The 18,420-nt window shown below is 41.0% G+C and overlaps 1 protein-coding gene across 2 annotated transcripts in view; it reads left to right on the forward strand.

Annotated features, from left to right (window-relative positions):
* syn3 (synapsin III) overlaps positions 1-18,420 on the forward strand; it is a 153,063-nt gene that overhangs the window by 10,801 nt on the left and 123,842 nt on the right. For both annotated transcript variants that reach the window (XR_014870322.1, XM_085138576.1), the window contains exon 2: positions 5,204-5,673. Coding sequence is in view for 1 of the 2 variants with exons in the window: in XM_085138576.1 (XP_084994702.1) it covers positions 5,261-5,673 (413 nt within the window). In the remaining variant the exon portion in view is untranslated. The remainder of the gene's footprint in view (positions 1-5,203; positions 5,674-18,420) is intronic.

The following is an 18,420-nucleotide window of genomic DNA, read 5'->3' on the forward strand; positions in this document are numbered from 1 at the left end:
ACCTCTACTGTTGACCATGATTCCATCTTAGATATAACATCATGCTGCTGTATATTGATAGAGAGTAAATGTGTATCAGTCTCAAGCCGCAGACTTTGATGCTGAAAACAAAGCCAGTGTGCATGTGCCACTTCCCCACTTTCTTCCCTTTAAAAGGAAGTTTTTCACTCCCACTGTCGAAGCCTAAAGTTCTGCACAATTAAGGGTGTAGTTGTTGAGGGTATTGTTGAGGCATCATAAGGTGGAAATCCTGAACTGATTAGCAGAATGCTAATGTTTTATTCAGGACAACTACTTGGGCAGTCCTTCCAGTGGCTCCAAATTTAATCAGTTGTTATATTAAATGCTATTTATGGCCTTTGACTTGAATATTTCCAGCCTCACACAGGAAGTCATTGAGCTAGTGTGTTGGTGCTTGTGTGTATTTCTGTCTTTTTTAATTATACTACTATCCTTTCCCAAACCCTGTACTTTAGTTTTCTATGTTGCTAGAGGGACTTTTATATGTTAGCAATGCATAGCATATATTTGTGTCTCTACAATTCACATTGCTAGCCAAGGTAGCTAGCATTAGGTACCTTGGCTAGCGATGCTTTAAATCTAGAAATGCTTTATGTCCCATTACTTACGTCTTCACCCTCTTGTCCTAATGCAATCAAAAATATTTCAAAATACCAAGATGGCATCAGGTAAAAAAAAAGAAGAAAAAACACACTCAAGGCTTTAAAAATGTCCATATTTAATAAAAACTCATTTCCCAAAAAGTCGAAGGCGTCGTAAAATGTAATCGAAAACCGAAAGCATTGATTTTGCAAATATCATAAAGCCATATTTTATTCATAGCAGAACACAGAAAATATATAAAATGTTTAAACTGAGAAAATGTACTATTAACTCATGGTAATTTTGATGTCAGCAACACATCTTCAAAAAGTCTGTAAACTTCTGGGAACTGAGGAGGTCTTAAGTTTTGGTTCATGATGCTCTAAATGATTTCAGTTGGTTATCGGTCTGGACTGAGGACAGGCTAGTTCAGTTAGCATCGTCTTGGTGAAATATACAAGGCCTTCTCTGAGAAAGATGTCAACTGGATGCTCCCATCCAGCCGAGAATGAGGGCCGATCACCAAACAAAACACAGGGCTTAAATACACGGAGGGAGCAATCAGGGAATGGGAGACAGGAGGGAAACACAGCTGGGACAAATCAGGGCTAACGAGACAAGGGAAGCAAAATTAGATACATTAACATGAGACACAGACTTTCAAAGTAAAACAGGAAACATAACACAGAGACACGGACTTGACAAGAGGATACAGCTGACAGGGGAGACAGCAACTCTGGAACACAGACAGAAACCAGAAGACTAAAACTCTAACATAAACACACAGAGAAACTAAACTTAGAACAGTCCTGTAACCCATTAGACAAAGAAAGCTAGAATATAATCAAATAAGCAAACAAAACACTGGGTTGAGGCCCAGGCACTCTAACACCTGTAGATGATGAGCTATTCAAAGTCTTCTCAGTTTTATGTCGAGGAACGTTCTGAAATTGTTCCACAATTTGTAGATGAAGTTTTTTTTGCAAATTGACAGCTCGTCTTTATTTCTGGGAAAAGTTTCCTCTAAGATCCTTTTTGCCACAAACTTGTTGCCATTTAACCAAATTAGTTGCAAAGCATTTTTCTCAGTTTAAACACTTGATATGTTTTCTATGTTCTACTGTGAATGAAAGATTGATAGATTTATGATTTTGTTTTTATTTAGATTTTATTCAGTATTCCAGTATTTTGTAGGAAATGGGGTTCCTTCAGTACCATATGTTAAAAACTGCTTTACAGTGAGGCTGCTCAATTAATCGAATTTTAATCACGATTACGATCTGGGCTTTCAAAGATCATTAAAAATGACTGAGCCGATTATTAGCCCCTCCCTCGTGCTTTACTCTCGCGCTGCTCCGTGTGGCAAATCGAGCGCACCTCTCTGCATTTCGAACACGTGTCACAACAATTAAGAGCAGCGGTCTCCAACCTTTTTTGCGCCACGGACCGGTTTATGCCCGACAATATTTTCACGGACCGGCCTTTAAGGTGTCGCGGATAAATACAACAAAATAAAACTAGTACCGGTACCGAAAAAAAGAAAATTTATTCATAACACACGTGAAAAGACCCAAGAAAACCGAGTAAACGATAACAAAATAACGCTGAAAACCGATAAAAACCCTGAAAACTATACATTTCACACCTGAGCCTCAACTCTCGCGAACCGGAACCAAACGACTCACGGACCGGGGGTTGGGGACCGCTGATTAAGAGGACCCGAGGGAAGCTCGGAAAGCTAAGCAGAAGTTATTTGGAGAGGAGAGTGACTGCTGTTGGTTGAAGAGAGAGGTAAAAAAAAACTTGAGTGGTGTGGAAACATTATGGGTTCGTGGAGTCAGACGTGGATCAAGTAGACACAGTGTGTAAACTTTGCGACAGTGTCGTAGCTGCACCACAGAGCAACACTGCAAAGTTCACTAAACATAGATGTTTACATTTTTCATTTATTTTTTGCACTGTTATCAGTATTTGCACACTGTTTTATATTATTTTTGACAATCTTTAAAGTCATTATTCAACACATTGTTATTTGTTAAATAAATATCGTCAAATAATCGAGATCTCAATTTCAGTGAAAATAATCGTGATTATCATTTTTGCCATAATCGAGCAGCCCTAAGTGAGACACTTTTTAAATGTCTATGAAAAAAAAATCAACATTTTTACACTAACAATCTTTCAGTTTTGTGTAATATGAAAAAAGTCAAATATATTTTACAGCTTCACACACTTTTGCAGAGAACTTTTGAAACTTTTATAGCTGATTTTAGTTTTCAACCTTGTACTTCAGTGTTGTGGTTCATTGTCACTGCTCTCACGCTCAGCAGCTTCTCTAGCAGGGAGCCATGATAATATCACTGTATGCCATTTGCCCAGCAGCAAACAGCAATAAGCTGAAAGTTAGTCACTAGCGGGGGAGCATAATTAGCAGATTAAGGGCCCGATCTTTTTCTCGGGACCTTGTGAAGACAAAATTAGAGCTAAGTGGATGCTGTAGTTTAATTTGCCGGATGGCCAGATGATGCAATGAACGTTTTGAGTTAAAAGAGTGCAACTCTTACCTTAGGATGAAAACGATGAGGTCGTTGTGGACACTATGCTGTATTTAGATTTTGTAATAAATCATGTAACCTGACTGATATTAATAGGGCCTAATAGAGCTCAGTGTTCTGTCAGGAGAGATCCAGCTCCGCTTTATCACACTGCTAACAGCTGTAATTGTGCTGCTGCTAAGCAGAATAGTACGGTTCAGCTTCTGTGCAGCTCAGGTCTTCAGTTTCTCACCTAGCAATGTCAGGCAACAGCTGCAAGTTTCACAGAAAGCTTCCTTTTGGCGATAACCTGACTTCAATAACTTGTCAAGATGTAACATTTGCTCCACATCCTCTTATGTCTGCAGGCTTGTCAGGTTCTCCTCCTCTGCAAAAACTCAGCCACAAACACTGGGCGCATCCGCCTGAGACAAGACGCCACAATAAGAAATGCACTTTTATCTAATCTAAGCTCCATTTATAGTGGGAGCAGCCTAGTTTTAATCAGGTTTAGGGGTTTCTTTTCCTCTCCGCTTGCGTGCGTGCTTCACTGCAGTTTGATGGCTAATCTGCCTGAATGTCTCTCCTCTGCCTCGCTGGGTTCCACGTGTTATATAACCGTTTTTCTTTCCAACTGACTCTTGTCTGCTTTACAAAGAAACGAGCTATGAATCTCCTCCAACTTTGCATCATCACGGCTGCGTCGCTGAATTGTTTGCCAGCGGTTTCTGTCCCACCCGGCATGGGTAACTCGATCTTATGCAAATCGGGTTTAACAGATTCGTAGCTGTTATAAGAAAAAAGAAAATCACAACTTTGACGTGTCACAGTAATAACAGCTCTGGTTTTTCATCCTCATCGATGCGACACTGCTTTCCATCTGTGGTTCATTTTGCCTGAGGTCTGACGCTGATTAGTGTGAGCATGGGAAAGTAGAGAAGCATCATATCGTTAAATATTGGATCAGATTCATCCGCGCCTCAGCATCTAATCCTGATGCTTACATGCCATATACTGTAGTCTGCTCAGTGAACTAACTCAAACTCTCCACAGATGCTGCTGATAATCTTTTACTCACTTTAGGCTGTGTTAAAAAATTCATAGCCTGACAGCTTTTTCAGTGTCTTATCATCTGGATTACTGTAAACACACTACTGATAGATTATCATCAGAACTAATCTCGAGAAAGCATTTCCTGTTTTGTTTTTTATCTTTATATCAAAGCTCCAGGACGCTCACGAGATAGTCTGCTATTAATAGATACGTATAAAGCTAAATGACTGGAATAATTAAATACATGGTAAATGGACTGGTACTTACATAGTGCTTTTCCACTCTAATAGATCGCCCAAAGCACTTTCTACTACAAATCTCACTCACCCTTTCATCAATTCTATCTGTGAAGCACCAAACTGTCACCTCATGGTGCTTTATATTGGAAGTTAAAGACAAAGAAATACGATTAGACGAGGAAGGGGGAAAAAAGTGATCTTCCTGGTTAAAATTGTGCATTTTAACATAAGAGTTTGACTTCTTTTAGGAGCAAACCTCAAGTTGCCATTGGAGGAGCTGCAGTTGAGTTTGCATCATTCTGTTAATGTGCTCTCATTTTGAGAGAGGAGGTTTGAAGCTTTGTTGTTCTGTTGCGGGAAGCACCAAACAGTTTTCTGTGCCATGACTATCATTGTCACTGTGATTTAGTACATCCTCCATCATGATCATCATTATCTAGTCGCTAATTGTGTGATAAACTCATTTTGTACGTTTTTATCGGAGCTGTTTTTGCTTGATTAGCTGCCTGCTGGAGCAGGAAACATGGCTGATTAGAGCAGTTAGTCTGAATCAAAACATTAATTTTGCTGGCTGCAAGCAATTACCCAGAAGAAGTTAAAATGCTTCTTTAGCACTGGGGGATTTTCTGTGAATACGTCAAGTCAGAATGCGACCAAAGAGACAACCACTCCATCAGAGATTGGTGTAGCTTGTATGTTGGACTAACACAACATCAGCCATAGAGAGAACTAAAAACTGCTTCTTGTGTTTTGAATCTTCTTTTTTTTTTTCAGGACTACAGGCGTTCTTCCCTCTCACCACTGGCCTGACTGACCCACCAGCCCATCACCATGAACTACCTTCGCCGGCGCCTCTCAGACAGCAGCTTTGTGGCCAACCTCCCCAACGGCTACATGATGGATCTGCAGAGGCCGACCCCGCCAGGCTCATCAACTTCTTCTCCTGCCTCCCCAGCCACAGAGAGGCGGCAGCCCCCGAGCTTCCCAAGCCAGCCTCAAGCCTCGGGCGTATCCTCTGGCTCAGCCTCTGGTCCGGCCTCAGGCTCAGGGAGCTTCCTCAGCTCCTTCTCCAGCGTGGTGAAGAGTGCACAGATGGCCCAGAATGTGGCGGCTGCTGCGCATGCTAAGTCGGCAGCGGCAGCGGCGGCTGCGGAAGGCGCCTCTGCAGGAGGTGTCCAGCCGGCCAAGCCTGTGATACGCAAGCCTAAGATCCTGCTGGTGGTTGATGATCAGCACACAGACTGGTGAGCAGAAGCGTTTTAATGTAGTAGCACAAGTGTGGGTTTATATTTGAGCAGAAAACATTTCACATCAGTGCTTGCTCTCTGAAGTCTGAAATGACTCATCTGAGATCACTTCAAGTTCCAGCAAATAATGAACTGAAGTGTGACTGATTTGTTTGTCAGAGTACTAGAACTCTTCCATGTCATTTACAGTCGTGCTTCCCTTAAAATTTCCACAGCGGATCACAAAAACCAATGAGCAGTTAAGTGGAAGTAACCTTCTTACTGTGGTATAAAGTGTAGTAGTATCTGCAAGTAGGATATGGCAAATTAAACTTAAGAGTGAACTTTGATACATCACCAGACGTTCTAAAAGCAAGTCTACACCTTGAAGACATATAAAATGTTCAGTGAGTTTACCCTGATATAAGGCTTCTTTACATTGACTGTTTGATTATTAAACTATAAATTAGCATGTTTTTAAAATGTATATGATTACAGAAAAGGTGTACATACTTTGTAAAACAGGACTGCTGTCATGGATGTAAGAGTGAAGCTGGGCTAAGTTGGCATTAGAGTAAAATGAAGATTAGAAACAGCTAGCATAGCATTGCAAACTGACAAAATATAGTTTTTATTCATAAAGAAATACATAAATATAAATATATAAATAAAATATAAAGTGACAATTTCCTGCTGTGTATTGTTTTTGTTGCTGTAGTTCATATAATTCAAGTAATTCTGAAAAGTGCTAGGCTAACTGTTTCCAATGTTTATGCTAAGTTAGGCTGTCTACTTCTAGCTCCGGTTCCATACTTTTAATGCTATGATATTAACAGTAGTACTAATCCAACACTCTTGTCTGGAAGCAAGTAGGTGTATTTCGAAAAACATCTGTATTCCTTTAAGATGCTACTTTCAAAACATAAAAAATGAAGATTAGAAACAGCTAGCATAGCATTGCAAACTGACAAAATATAGTTTTTATTCATAAAGAAATACATAAATATAAATATATAAATAAAATATAAAGTGACAATTTCCTGCTGTGTATTGTTTTTGTTGCTGTAGTTCATATAATTCAAGTAATACTGAAAAGTGCTAGGCTAACTGTTTCCTATGTTTATGCTAAGTTAGGCTATCTAGTTCTAGCTCCGGTTCCATACTTTTAATGCTATGATATTAACAGCAGTACTAATCCGACACTCTTGTCTGGAAGCAAGTAGGTGTATTTTGAAAAACATCTGTATTCCTTTAAGATGCTACTTTCAAAACATAAAAAATGAAGATTAGAAACAGCTAGCATAGCATTGCAAACTGACAAAATATAGTTTTTATTCATAAAGAAATACATAAATATAAATATATAAATAAAATATAAAGTGACAATTTCCTGCTGTGTATTGTTTTTGTTGCTGTAGGTCATATAATTCAAGTAATTCTGAAAAGTGCTAGGCTAACTGTTTCCAATGTTTATACTAAGTTAGGCTATCTACTTCTAGCTCCGGTTCCATACTTTTAATACTATGATATTAACAGTAGTACTAATCCGACACTCTTGTCTGGAAGCAAGTAGGTGTATTTCGAAAAACATCTATATTCCTTTAAGATGCTACTTTCAAAACATCTCATTGTCAGTAAGCTAATTAGCCACCAAAATCTTTAGCATCTAAAAAGAAGATATTGCTAAGATTAAAAAAAGTTAAACTTTGATAGCTTGTATTTCTCCTTCTACTCTCCTGCCAAATGGAAAACATTCTTGTGCTTCAGTTTGAATGAAGTGAGACGTGTTATTGTTTATGATAGACTCATACGTCCTTGGTCTTAGCCGGCGTTTGCATTAGCGTTCTTTGCTGGAATTAAAATTGTCATGGTAACAAGGAAAAGGAACGATGGAATGTGACAGGAAAAAAAAAGTGATTTAATCAGAAGAAATGAGTTCTTCTTTCGCTGACAGCCCATACATGAATTTTTGAAGCCGACTTCAGTTGCCTTTTACTCCCAACGCCGGAGGAATTGATTTCCTGAGCTGCAGTGAAGACACGCGGCAGCCAGTTTATCGTGTTTGTCTTACGGAATCAATAAACCACTCATCCATTTCATGAATTGTTATTCTATTGCCTGACATTTGCTGGTAGACCGACCTCAGCTGGGCTGTTATTAGTCATTTCCAGCCGCTCGAGCTGCACCCACAGAATTAGTAGGGATCATTATGTGCGGAGGCATCCTCTACTAGGAGATCAGGCAGGAGTCTAAAAATGATCTCTAAATTAAAGCACCCCACTGACAGCCGTGTCAAAAGCACCAAAATTGCTCTCAATTTCCCGCAAAGCCGGGTGGCCTCTTTTCCTTAAGCTGCAATCCCAAGAGGACCCATTTCTTTTCACACCCTGGTGTTTTTGAAATGAGTCGTCAGGGGATCATCCACCCTCTGAGGCACAAAAGCTCATTCAGCCACTCAGATGGAGCATCCTCACTGTTTGAGAGAACAGTGGGTTTTTTTTTTTTTTTTTTAAATCACCAACTCTGTTAGTTAAATAAAGAGAGAAGAATGGAAGTTTTTTTTTAAAAGTGCGGTTGATTTATTGATTTTTTTTGTGAGCTTTTGCAGCAACAGGAACATCTGAGCAATATAAAGCAATCCAGGGTAACAAAACCTTACCTTCAAACGAGATTTTAGTATTCACATTTTGATCATATGAGTCAACTGTCAAAGTAGCTTGCGGCACTGTTGTAGTGGGTTAGATTATGTGTGATGGATTGCGATTTTGAATGCTCCATAGTTTTGCTTTGCTTATCGTCATTTATTGGTTGCAGCTTTTATTCAAAGTTTGAGCTTCTTTCTGCACAGTTTGACAACACAGTGCTGAGTTTAAGGCCCATATTTTAAGCACAAGCAGGATTTCTGTGATGCCACAGCTTGCTTTGAAGCCTTAAGCAAAACAACATAACACCTACACATGTGAGATGTAGAAACACATCATTTTTTAATCATTTCTTACATCTTTTTAAACATTGCAACAGACTGGCGACCTGGCCAGGAGACCTCACATACCCAGCCACCCTCAATTTGATAAAAGGGATTTACTTAAAGCTTCCAAGCAACATTTTAATAACACATTATTTTTTTAAATATTGGTAGGCACTGCTTTATTTTTGGCATCGTTGAACACATTTCAGAATTGTGCAATTTAAGTGCTCTGAGAAGAAACTGCATTTCTGTCTACTCTAGGATGTCTTCAGAGGTGGTTGTAACTGTTGGTTATCAATGCAAATGTGCATGGATGTCACTTCACAGGGCAAAGAGTCTCGTTCAGTGTCAGGAAATAGAGCAGGAAAACATGATATTGCTTTTAACTGCTGAATTCAAAGCATGTCAAGCTTCTGTTAAACGTTGTTAAATGTAGAACTGTTCCTAAGTTAACCACTGGGTGGCACTGTAGCTTACTTAAAGCCTCATAGACGACTGCTTATCATTTCCCTTGACGCTTTAATGTTTCTATGTAGGAGTGATGAGCTTTGACCAGCAGATGGAGTTATCTGATAGACTTTAAATTTTATCTGACGCACTTCCTCTTGCAGTCTTGTAGCGTTTGAGCCTACAGATGTTCTCAGAGTATTAGTCTTTACATTATCACTTATCACTTTGATTTCATTTCAAACCAGTGTTATCTCTAGAGATGAAGGTCATGTCTTTTCCATTTAGATAACAGATTGAAAGCAGTAATTAATCAATAATTAATATCCAGTTCAAGATGATTTTTTTTTAGATTCACTTAACACTTTGGACTGTTATCACTGATGTCCATTGTTAGTTAATATACCTAAAATTGGCTCCAAAGCTGCCTGATCAACATCACATCCATGGAAACTGATACTGTTGTTGGACTAGTCGTGTCAAACATGAGGCCTGGGGGCCTGAATTGGCCTGGCAAAAACTCCAATTTGGGCCACTGGATGACTTTGGAAATGTGAAGGAAATTTTGGACTTTGGACCGACAGATCTTTCATTTACTGCAGCAGGATTTCTTCATTGTGTAGATGTACCTTTGAAATTGCATCTTTTTCTTATGATTAGATATCTCAGGGGTTAGTTAAACTTACTTACACTGAGAGAAAGGAGTTTCATCGATTAAGATCAAAGTGGGCTGCATGAGGCATGTAACATGAGCTTGACATCCCTGATTTGAAGCTTGAATTTGCTTGATGGATGTTACTCTGTTACTCATTCTGCAGGAGATTATAAATGTTCATCTCCAGCTCCTCTCTGGTATGTTTGCATGTTATCATTGGCCAATGGCAGCTTTAAGAGTGTCAGTCATGGTGCTGCTGCTAACAATAAAACTGAACCAGCACTGAAGTGGTGACTGTGAATGTCCTCAAGATTAGCTCAGGAGGTGGCTGTCGACTTGAGTCTTGAGCCACTTCAGCCAGCAGTCGAACAGTTAACGCTCGACTCTCAGATGCAGATTGAGGGGGAAAGAATTTGGCTGCTCTTTATGCAACATGTCTTCAACTAAACCTTGTCGGTGGATTTCATTTATAACCGTTGGGAAAGTGATGTATTGTGTGCTGCTTTGCTGTTGAAATCTCTAGTTTGTTCAAATGACAAAGTGAAGATAAGAGTTCCAATTGTGTTGGCCAGGTTTATGATTTGCTTTATGACCCTTTATTGACTCATGATGTACTCTTGATTTTTTTTTAAAGCCCCAGGAGTCCAATGGTCTTTCAACATCGCGTTCTAAATAGATGCAATGTGGTTTTCATGTATTTACATAGAAAAAAATCGAGCTTATTCTATATATGGTCACAAGTTTAGAAGCTAACGTAGTGGTTTTTGTATGGAAGAAGTGCGATTGCTAAAAAAGACAACTTTAGCTCTTTGACAGACATTCAGCAGGCATCTGTCCATCCATCCATCCATCCATCCATCCATCCACTTTCCTTTGCTTACTCCATTTTCCAATTTCTGATGGGGGATTGCAAAATGATCCCACGACAGTTAAGATGTGTAATATCTCCAGTAGACCGGGCCTACTTTAAAGTTTCCCTTCAGCTTGTTGTGCCTAGAAAACACCCCAGAGGTATCCCAGTGATACGTTATAACCAATTCAGTTGGTTTGGTCCAGACGCCTTAGGACAGGGGTGGGCAACTCCAGGCCTCGAGGGCCGGTGTCCTGCAGGTTTTAGATCTCACCCTGGGTCAACACACCTGAATCAAATGATTAGTTCATTATCAGGCCTCTGGAGAACTTCAAGACATGCTGAGGAGGTCATTTAGCCATTTAAATCAGCTGTGTTGGATCAAGGACACATCTAATACCTGCAGGACACCGGCCCTCGGGGCCTGGAGTTGGACACTCCTGTCCCAGGGAGAAAAAGGCTTTGTGGCCTTTTGAAACTGATATCTCATACCGTCTATCATAACCCAAAGCTCCTGGCCTTAGCTACAGGTTGGTATTGGCTGGAAAAATTGAAAGGTTACATGTTTACTGGTGAAAATCCAAATAATTTTGTACTTAAGTGAAAATAGCTTGGGCTAGAAACCCAACTAAACACAACCAGCGCAGATTGTCAGGCTGCATGAAAAACGATGAATTCACTTGCAGCTTTTCTTACTGAATTACTGCTGGACAGCGATGTGTTTATGTACAGTTGGGAAAAAGGGAACCAATTGCCCTGATCATCGGCCATCAATCTTTGAACCGAACTAAACAAAGTGATTGGGGCAGGCAAAGGAATATGTGATTTCCACAACAGCTGCCCGAACCTGATTGTTCTTGTTGGAAAACAAACAAACAAACAAACAAAAAAATTCATTCATGTCATTCATCCAGCCCGATTATATACAATCATGTGGTCCATAAATGAAATGAAACTGTAGTTTTCATTGGGTTGTGCAGGAACATAGTGAAGCTATCTCTCTGAGTGTAGTAGTAACACCAGAACTTGTGCTGTGATTTCAGACAGGTTGCTCAATAGTTTGTCCAGTCTTTCTGAGCAGCCCTGACTCGAGAGCGCTGTGAACATATCGGGTGTCCGTTGATCTATCCTTTCCCCCCCGGGGCTGAATTTCCTCCTGGGCATTCCAGCAGAGAGGCTGGGGTCTCTGGGGAAACCCTGCTCTGTCCTGACAGACTTGGCCTCCAGCAATGACTCATGCACAATAGCAGTACACAGCACTGAGAGCATCACCGCAACCACCAACAATCCTTCCTTTTCTGCCTCTCCCGCTGCCTCTCTTTCAGGGTGACTCGTAAGACGACGGGCCAAGTAGCTGTCAGTCTGTTTGCTCTGTGTTCTGAATGATATGAGCATCTGATTGCTCAATTCAGCCCCACGCTGGCATACTGCTTACTTCTTCATGAGTAGCCCAGTACTATTGACATCCCCTGGTCATCTCGAACCACATGAAGAAAATTTAAATTTTCTGTTTTGTCTGCAGAAGAAGCACAGAGGCCACACACTGACACAAAAAAGCTAGACATCCTCTCGCTGTGTTTGTTAATCTGTGCTTTGTCTCACAAAGAGGCCAAACGTTTAGAAAGTGCAAAATGAATTCATTAGAAGGCCACTGGGTTTATAAAGCACTCAAAGGGTAAAGACAGTAATTTACTTCAGGAATGTTTAGTGCGCATCTAAAAGGTCCAGATAAAAACGTCCCAGACAGTTTGATTCATTTTATTTGATCACTTTTAGATACAGATTTCTGGGGAAAAAACCCTTTAAAGTGCACATCTTACAAAACAGGCACGTTTATTTTGGAGAATGCTCTAAAAATTAACAACATGAGAAAAGAAACGTGAAGGCGCTCATCTGCTTTCAGTCTCTGAGATTAGTAATCAGAGGCAAGGCCTCAAAGTCACTCCTTTATAAAAAAGACAAATACATTTACATTTTTTTTCTGCATACACGGCAAAATGTGACCATCAGAACGTTTCTACTTTCAGCATCAGCTCTGCTACATAAACCTCTCAGTAAATGCAGATGGCACACTTTCTGTTTCAACTTACAGGAGGCCACAACGGCCACTCCACTCGATTCAGTCAGTCTATGTTCCACCCTCAGCTATCGCCACCAGTAGACGTCCACCAGCTGGACGTCTACTAAGTGAAGTGTTTTGGGCATGTCCTGCTGGGAGGAAGCCCCGGGGCAGACCCATGACAATACTTGCAGGGTTACATCTCTGTGCTGGTTTAAGCTGCGTACATACTGGCAGCGATCGAATGTCTGCAGCTGGTTGCTTGCAGACATTCCAGGCTCTGGTTGCCTAGGCGACCTTCTACTGTATTTACTAGCAGGTCAATTCAAGCTATTTATATACCGCCCAATCACAACAGTCACCTCAAGGTGCTTTATATTGTAAGATAGAGAGCCTACAATACAATATTGTAAAGGATTACAATAATATAGAGAAAATTCCAAAATTCAGATGATCCTCTATGGGATCATAGCAACAGTGGGACAAAAAAACTCCCTTTTAACAGGAAGAAACCGAGAGGGGAGCGAGGGAGGACAGAAGAGCCAGAGAGTAATGATAATAAATGATTAAATGCAGGTCATATGCCAATCAACAGTATTTTTCACTCTCATTGGTATCCTCAGTTGCTTGCCTATAAAGTTTGTTGCAGATCCCGCCCACTTTGCGTCGCCATCATTTATTTTTATATCGTAATCAGTGAAACATTAACTTTTATGAATGCCTTGGAAGAGCTGGAGGTGGTGTCCAGGGAGGATCTTAGACTGTTGCTGCCACAACCTGCAGCCCAGTGGAGCTACAGTTACACTTCTATTACAGATTAAAAATGAGTGGTGACGTGGAGATGCGACTCACCAGTAATTGCCACAATCCAGCTGTTGACGACACATTAACAGGAGATTATGTGAGTTTGGTGCTTCAGTTATTTGTAGTGTTTTTTTCTGAGTTTATTACAAACATGCTGCATAAAACAAAAACAGGATCCATCCACGATCTCCTCCAAAACAACAGAGCTGTATGTGCAGCTGTAACGTAAAATAATACCATCCATGCATGCATCCATGCATCCACCCACCCATCCATCCATCCCCTTTGAGTCCAGGGGGCAACACATTGAGAAGCCCAGACTTCCTTCACCAGTTCCACCTCTTCTAGCTTATCCCGGGGGACGCCGAGTCAATTCCAGGCCAGCTGACAGATATATTCTCTCCGGGGAGTCCGGGGCCTCCCAGTAGGATATGCCCAAAATACCTCACCTAGGAAGCTTCCAGGAGGCGTACTAGTCAGATGCCCGAACCACCTGAACTGGCTCGTGGTGGAAGACCAGCGGCTCCGAGTTATTCTGGAATAACTGAGCTCGTCACCCTACCTCTAAGAGAGCCCAGCCGTCCTTCGAAGGAAACTCATTTCTGCCAAGAATTACTTAGAATAAATTTCCCAGACACAGCAAAACAGTTGTATGAGGCGCTACCATCAAATGAAACCATGTACTTCACTTCAGAGAGGTCACAGTCTGTCAGCTGCAATTTAATAAGTTTGTATGGGAGCATTTCACACAATGAGGCCTTTCAAATCATCAAAGTAACTTTCAAAAAATAGCCACAAAGAACTCATTCCCCCAACGTCTGAATGAACTGTGAAGAACACAAACATATATGTAACCTATGTCTGAATGAAGAATGCTACTTTAATTTAAAGCCATTGTTCCTAGACTGACATTTCTGTTGAAGCACACATGGCTGATCATCTGTGCCCACTAAGATGGGTGTGGCCTTTGCTCTCTGATCATTCACCTGTTTGATACTTGATAGTGCTGATCACAGCGGATGTTCTTTCTGTGTGCAGAGAGGCACAATCTGATCTTGGCAGGCTTTTTCTGATCCAGATAACTCTTTATAGTTCCATTTATATTTTTACTTCAAAGAAAAGTTCACATAGCTGCCTTGGACGTAGCGTTACAGCAGATGTGAAGCTACTGCGAGACATCGTCTATATTCTGCTGTCTCCAAGTGGCTGAAGAAATCACTATTTGCATGTTTAAAGCTCAAGATATTGTGATGGTCTTGTTATGTATCCCTATTGCGCCTTTGTGGGAGTCCCTCCTACAGCGGATGTCTAAACCAGCACATTTTAAATTTTTATCTGCTTGTAAAAATATGAGGCCACTATAGAAAATCTCCTTTAAAAACCGAGCGGTATTAGCACATCATCAGCTCTGATGGAGTTCCTCCTAATAAAAGCAGCGATAACACATGCGTGACTCGTACGCCTTCTATGAGTGGTACACAAAAAGAAGTCGCTTATTCTCATGGTTACAAAAATAAAAGAAGTCGTTAAGCCTCGTGGTGTTTATGTAGTGGGCGTATGCACGACCGAGGGATGGAAAGCCCAGGCCTCTGTGCAGCGCTTCTACATGTGATCACATCTAAAACACTCATTCAAACCACAGAGCCCAGTGGTCTGTAAATGAAATTGATGTAAATTAAACCAGTGTAAATTATTATTAAAATGTTTTGCAATATCTTAAACATATACTGGGCTTTTTTTTTCTTCTTTTTTTTTTTTGGGCCATTCAGCCTGCCTCCCGCTCTGTGGCAGCGGTGGTCCTGACTGCCAGGGGGCATTGCCTGTCTAGTATGTAGGTCAGTCACATTGAAGAATCCCAGCTTCCACAATTACAGAGAATGAGACGGCTTGGGACCCAAAACTATCAAGCCCAACAGCTGGGAGATGTTAGGAAAAAAGATCCTCCTCAGTGACTGTAATGAACATTAATGAATGGAGCTAAAAGGACACATGTGGGCAGATGAAAAACAAAGAAGGCGGACAGGCAGAAGAGGAAAGAGGCTTTCTGTTTGGTGGAAGAGAAAAAAAATGTTGCAAAAAGGGAAATGTGTTTCAGTCTGAGGAGGTTGAAAAGCCCGTCACAGTAACAGAAGGCCTGTAGCATGTAGCCCAGATCCTCAGCTCCTCAAGGGTCCAGCCCGGAGCCTTTGACAGATTGTTCACTGTCCCACGTCTGAGAGTTCAGCAGCATCACCTGCGGCTATAAAACAAAAACAATAACCAAAGATCTACGCTTAAGAAAGGAGAGCTGACTTATATCAGATAATGGTGCTCTTATTTTGAGTTGTGTATCGTTAAATACTTTAATAACTGTAAGGTTGTTGCAAATGATTGCGAGAAACCCCCTCTTCAGTTATATTCGCCATATATCATTACCCAACATGCACTGGGCAATTATGTATGCAAGACAAACTGGACGTGTTTTTATTCACATTAATGTAGTCATGGATAAGTTGATGCTATGAAACTGTCAGTATACAATAAAACTAGAGCATGATATTGTTGACGCTGTGGCAGGTGTTGGGTCAGTCCACCTTACTTAGACTTAGATCCTCCCGCGCCGATCGGAGCATCGGGCGACAAGAGAACGCCATCGAACTCGGTCTATCGCAGTTGTTGCTTCATCCCATGACAGTTCGACTGAACGTAAATCTTCAAGGAAAGTCCTCCGTGTTATTTTAGGTCTTCCTCGCCGTCTCTTTCCATTCTTCGGGTTCCACAGAACCGCGACACGGGCAGGTCTCGGGTCCGGTAGCCGAAGGATGTGACCGGCAAATCTGAACCGACGCTTGGTGACTTGGACATGGAGCGGCTCTACTCCCGCACGGCGATATACTTCTTCATTGGTAACGCGATCCCAATATGTGATCTTGAGCGGCCGTCGAAGACAACGTTGTTGGAAGACGTCAAGATGGCGGCTGATCTTTGCAGTTGATTTCCAAGTCTCCGCTGCATACAGTGCCGTCGGTATAACGATGGTCTTCAGGAGCCGCAACTTGGTTGATAAAGGCAGTGCGGTGGTCATCCATATAGGTCGTAATCGAGCATGATATTGTTGACACTGTGGCAGGTGTTGGGTCAGTCCACCATTATGGTCTAAATTAAAAATGAATAGACTGAAACAGCCGGATGGATGGAAACATATTCCAATTACAGTTTTATAATTGACATGAACATAATGTGTAGACGCTTAGCTTTCATTTGAGGGTCTCCAGATTCAAATTGGATCAAAGGTTTGGGAGTTTCAGATCCTGAACATGTGCCACCCTCTTTTTAAAGGGACCAAATGTAATTGGACAACTAAATCAAAGGCTATTTCATGGGTAGGCGTTCCTTTGTTATTATATGTCATTATCAATTAAACAGATAAAAAGCGTGGAGTTGATTTGAAGTGTGAAGATTTTTGTTGTGAAAAACATGCAGTTGAAGGAGTTCTCCATGCAGGTGAAATAAGTCGTCCTTAATCTGCAAAAAGAGAAAAAAAAAACATCCAAGAAATGGCTAGAATAGCCGGATTGGCAAAATCTACACTTTGGTAAATCCTGAGAATCAAGGGAAGCGCTGGTGAACTGCAAAAAGACCTGGATGTCCACAGAAGAAAACAGCAGCGGATGATCAAAGCAGCTAAACCCCCTCAGAACGGCCAACCAAGTGAACAACACTCTCCAGGAGGAGTATGTATTGATATCCAAATCTACAATAAAGAGAAGCCTACATGAAAGTAAATACAGAGAGTTCACTGGAAGGCGCTCATAAGCCTCAAGAACAGAAAAAAGCCAGCACAGTTCTGCAAAAACATTCTTTGGACAGATGAAAGCAAGATCCACCTCTGTCAGAATAATGGCAAGTAAAAGTTTGGAAAAGGCAGCTCATGATCCAAAGGATACCACATCATTTGTAAAACATACCAGAGGTAGTGCGATGGCTGCCAGTGGCACTGGGACACGAGTGTTTACTGATGATGTGACACAAGACAGAAGCAGGCTAATGAACTCTGAAGCGTTCGGAGACAGACTGTCTGCTCAAATCCAGCTAAATGCAGCAAATTGATTGGGAAGTGTCTCATAATACAGAAGGACAATGATCCTAGACATACAGCCAAAGCAACCCAGGAGTTTATTAAAGCAAAGCAGTGGAATATTCCAAGAAAGTCACCTGATCTCGACCCAGCATGCATTTCACTTGTTGAAGACTAAACTTCAGACAGAAAGACAAACAAACAGCAACTGAACGCCGCTGCAGTCAAAGCCTGCTAGAGCTTTAAAAAGAAGGAAAGCCAGCGTCTGGTGATGTCCATGAGTTCAAGACTTCAGGCTGTCGTTGGCAGCAAAGAGTTTTCAACCAAGTATTAGAAACGAACATTTTATTTTCAGTTATTACTTTCGGGCCCTGAAATAAAGGGATTGTGTTGAAAAATGTTTTAGTTCCTCACATGTTTATCTTTTGTTTAACCCACTGGGTTAAAGCTGGAAGTCAACGGCATCTTAGTTGTTTCATTTAAAACTCTTTGTGGTCATGTACAGAACCAAAATGAGAAAAAAGTTGTCTCTGTCCAAATGTATATGGACCTAATTGTAGCTGCTCTGTGTCCTTTTTTAGGCTTTTTTTAAACTGTGTTTTTTTTACCGGGTTAGCCGTGCATTGTACATTCAAATTAACCAAAGAGAAAAAATTCACGTTTCACTTTTCTGTACACAAACATCTTGAAATAGCTCACAGAAGCCACGTGCCTCTTGGTAAATCTAAATTCTGCAAGTCTGATACGACAAAGTCTGATGGGATGTAAGATAACTCTTCTGGTAACTGGAACTCAATTGTGTCAGACCTGAAGGAAACGGCTGCACATCAGGACAGGATGAATCCTGTGTTTGTCCCGTGTGACTGTCACGTGACTTCTAAACTTAGTTTAGTGAGTAAGTGCTCGATATGTAGCAACCGAGTTT

This window comes from Neolamprologus multifasciatus, chromosome 17, assembly GCF_963576455.1.
Source record: "Neolamprologus multifasciatus chromosome 17, fNeoMul1.2, whole genome shotgun sequence".
NCBI lineage: Eukaryota > Metazoa > Chordata > Actinopteri > Cichliformes > Cichlidae > Neolamprologus > Neolamprologus multifasciatus.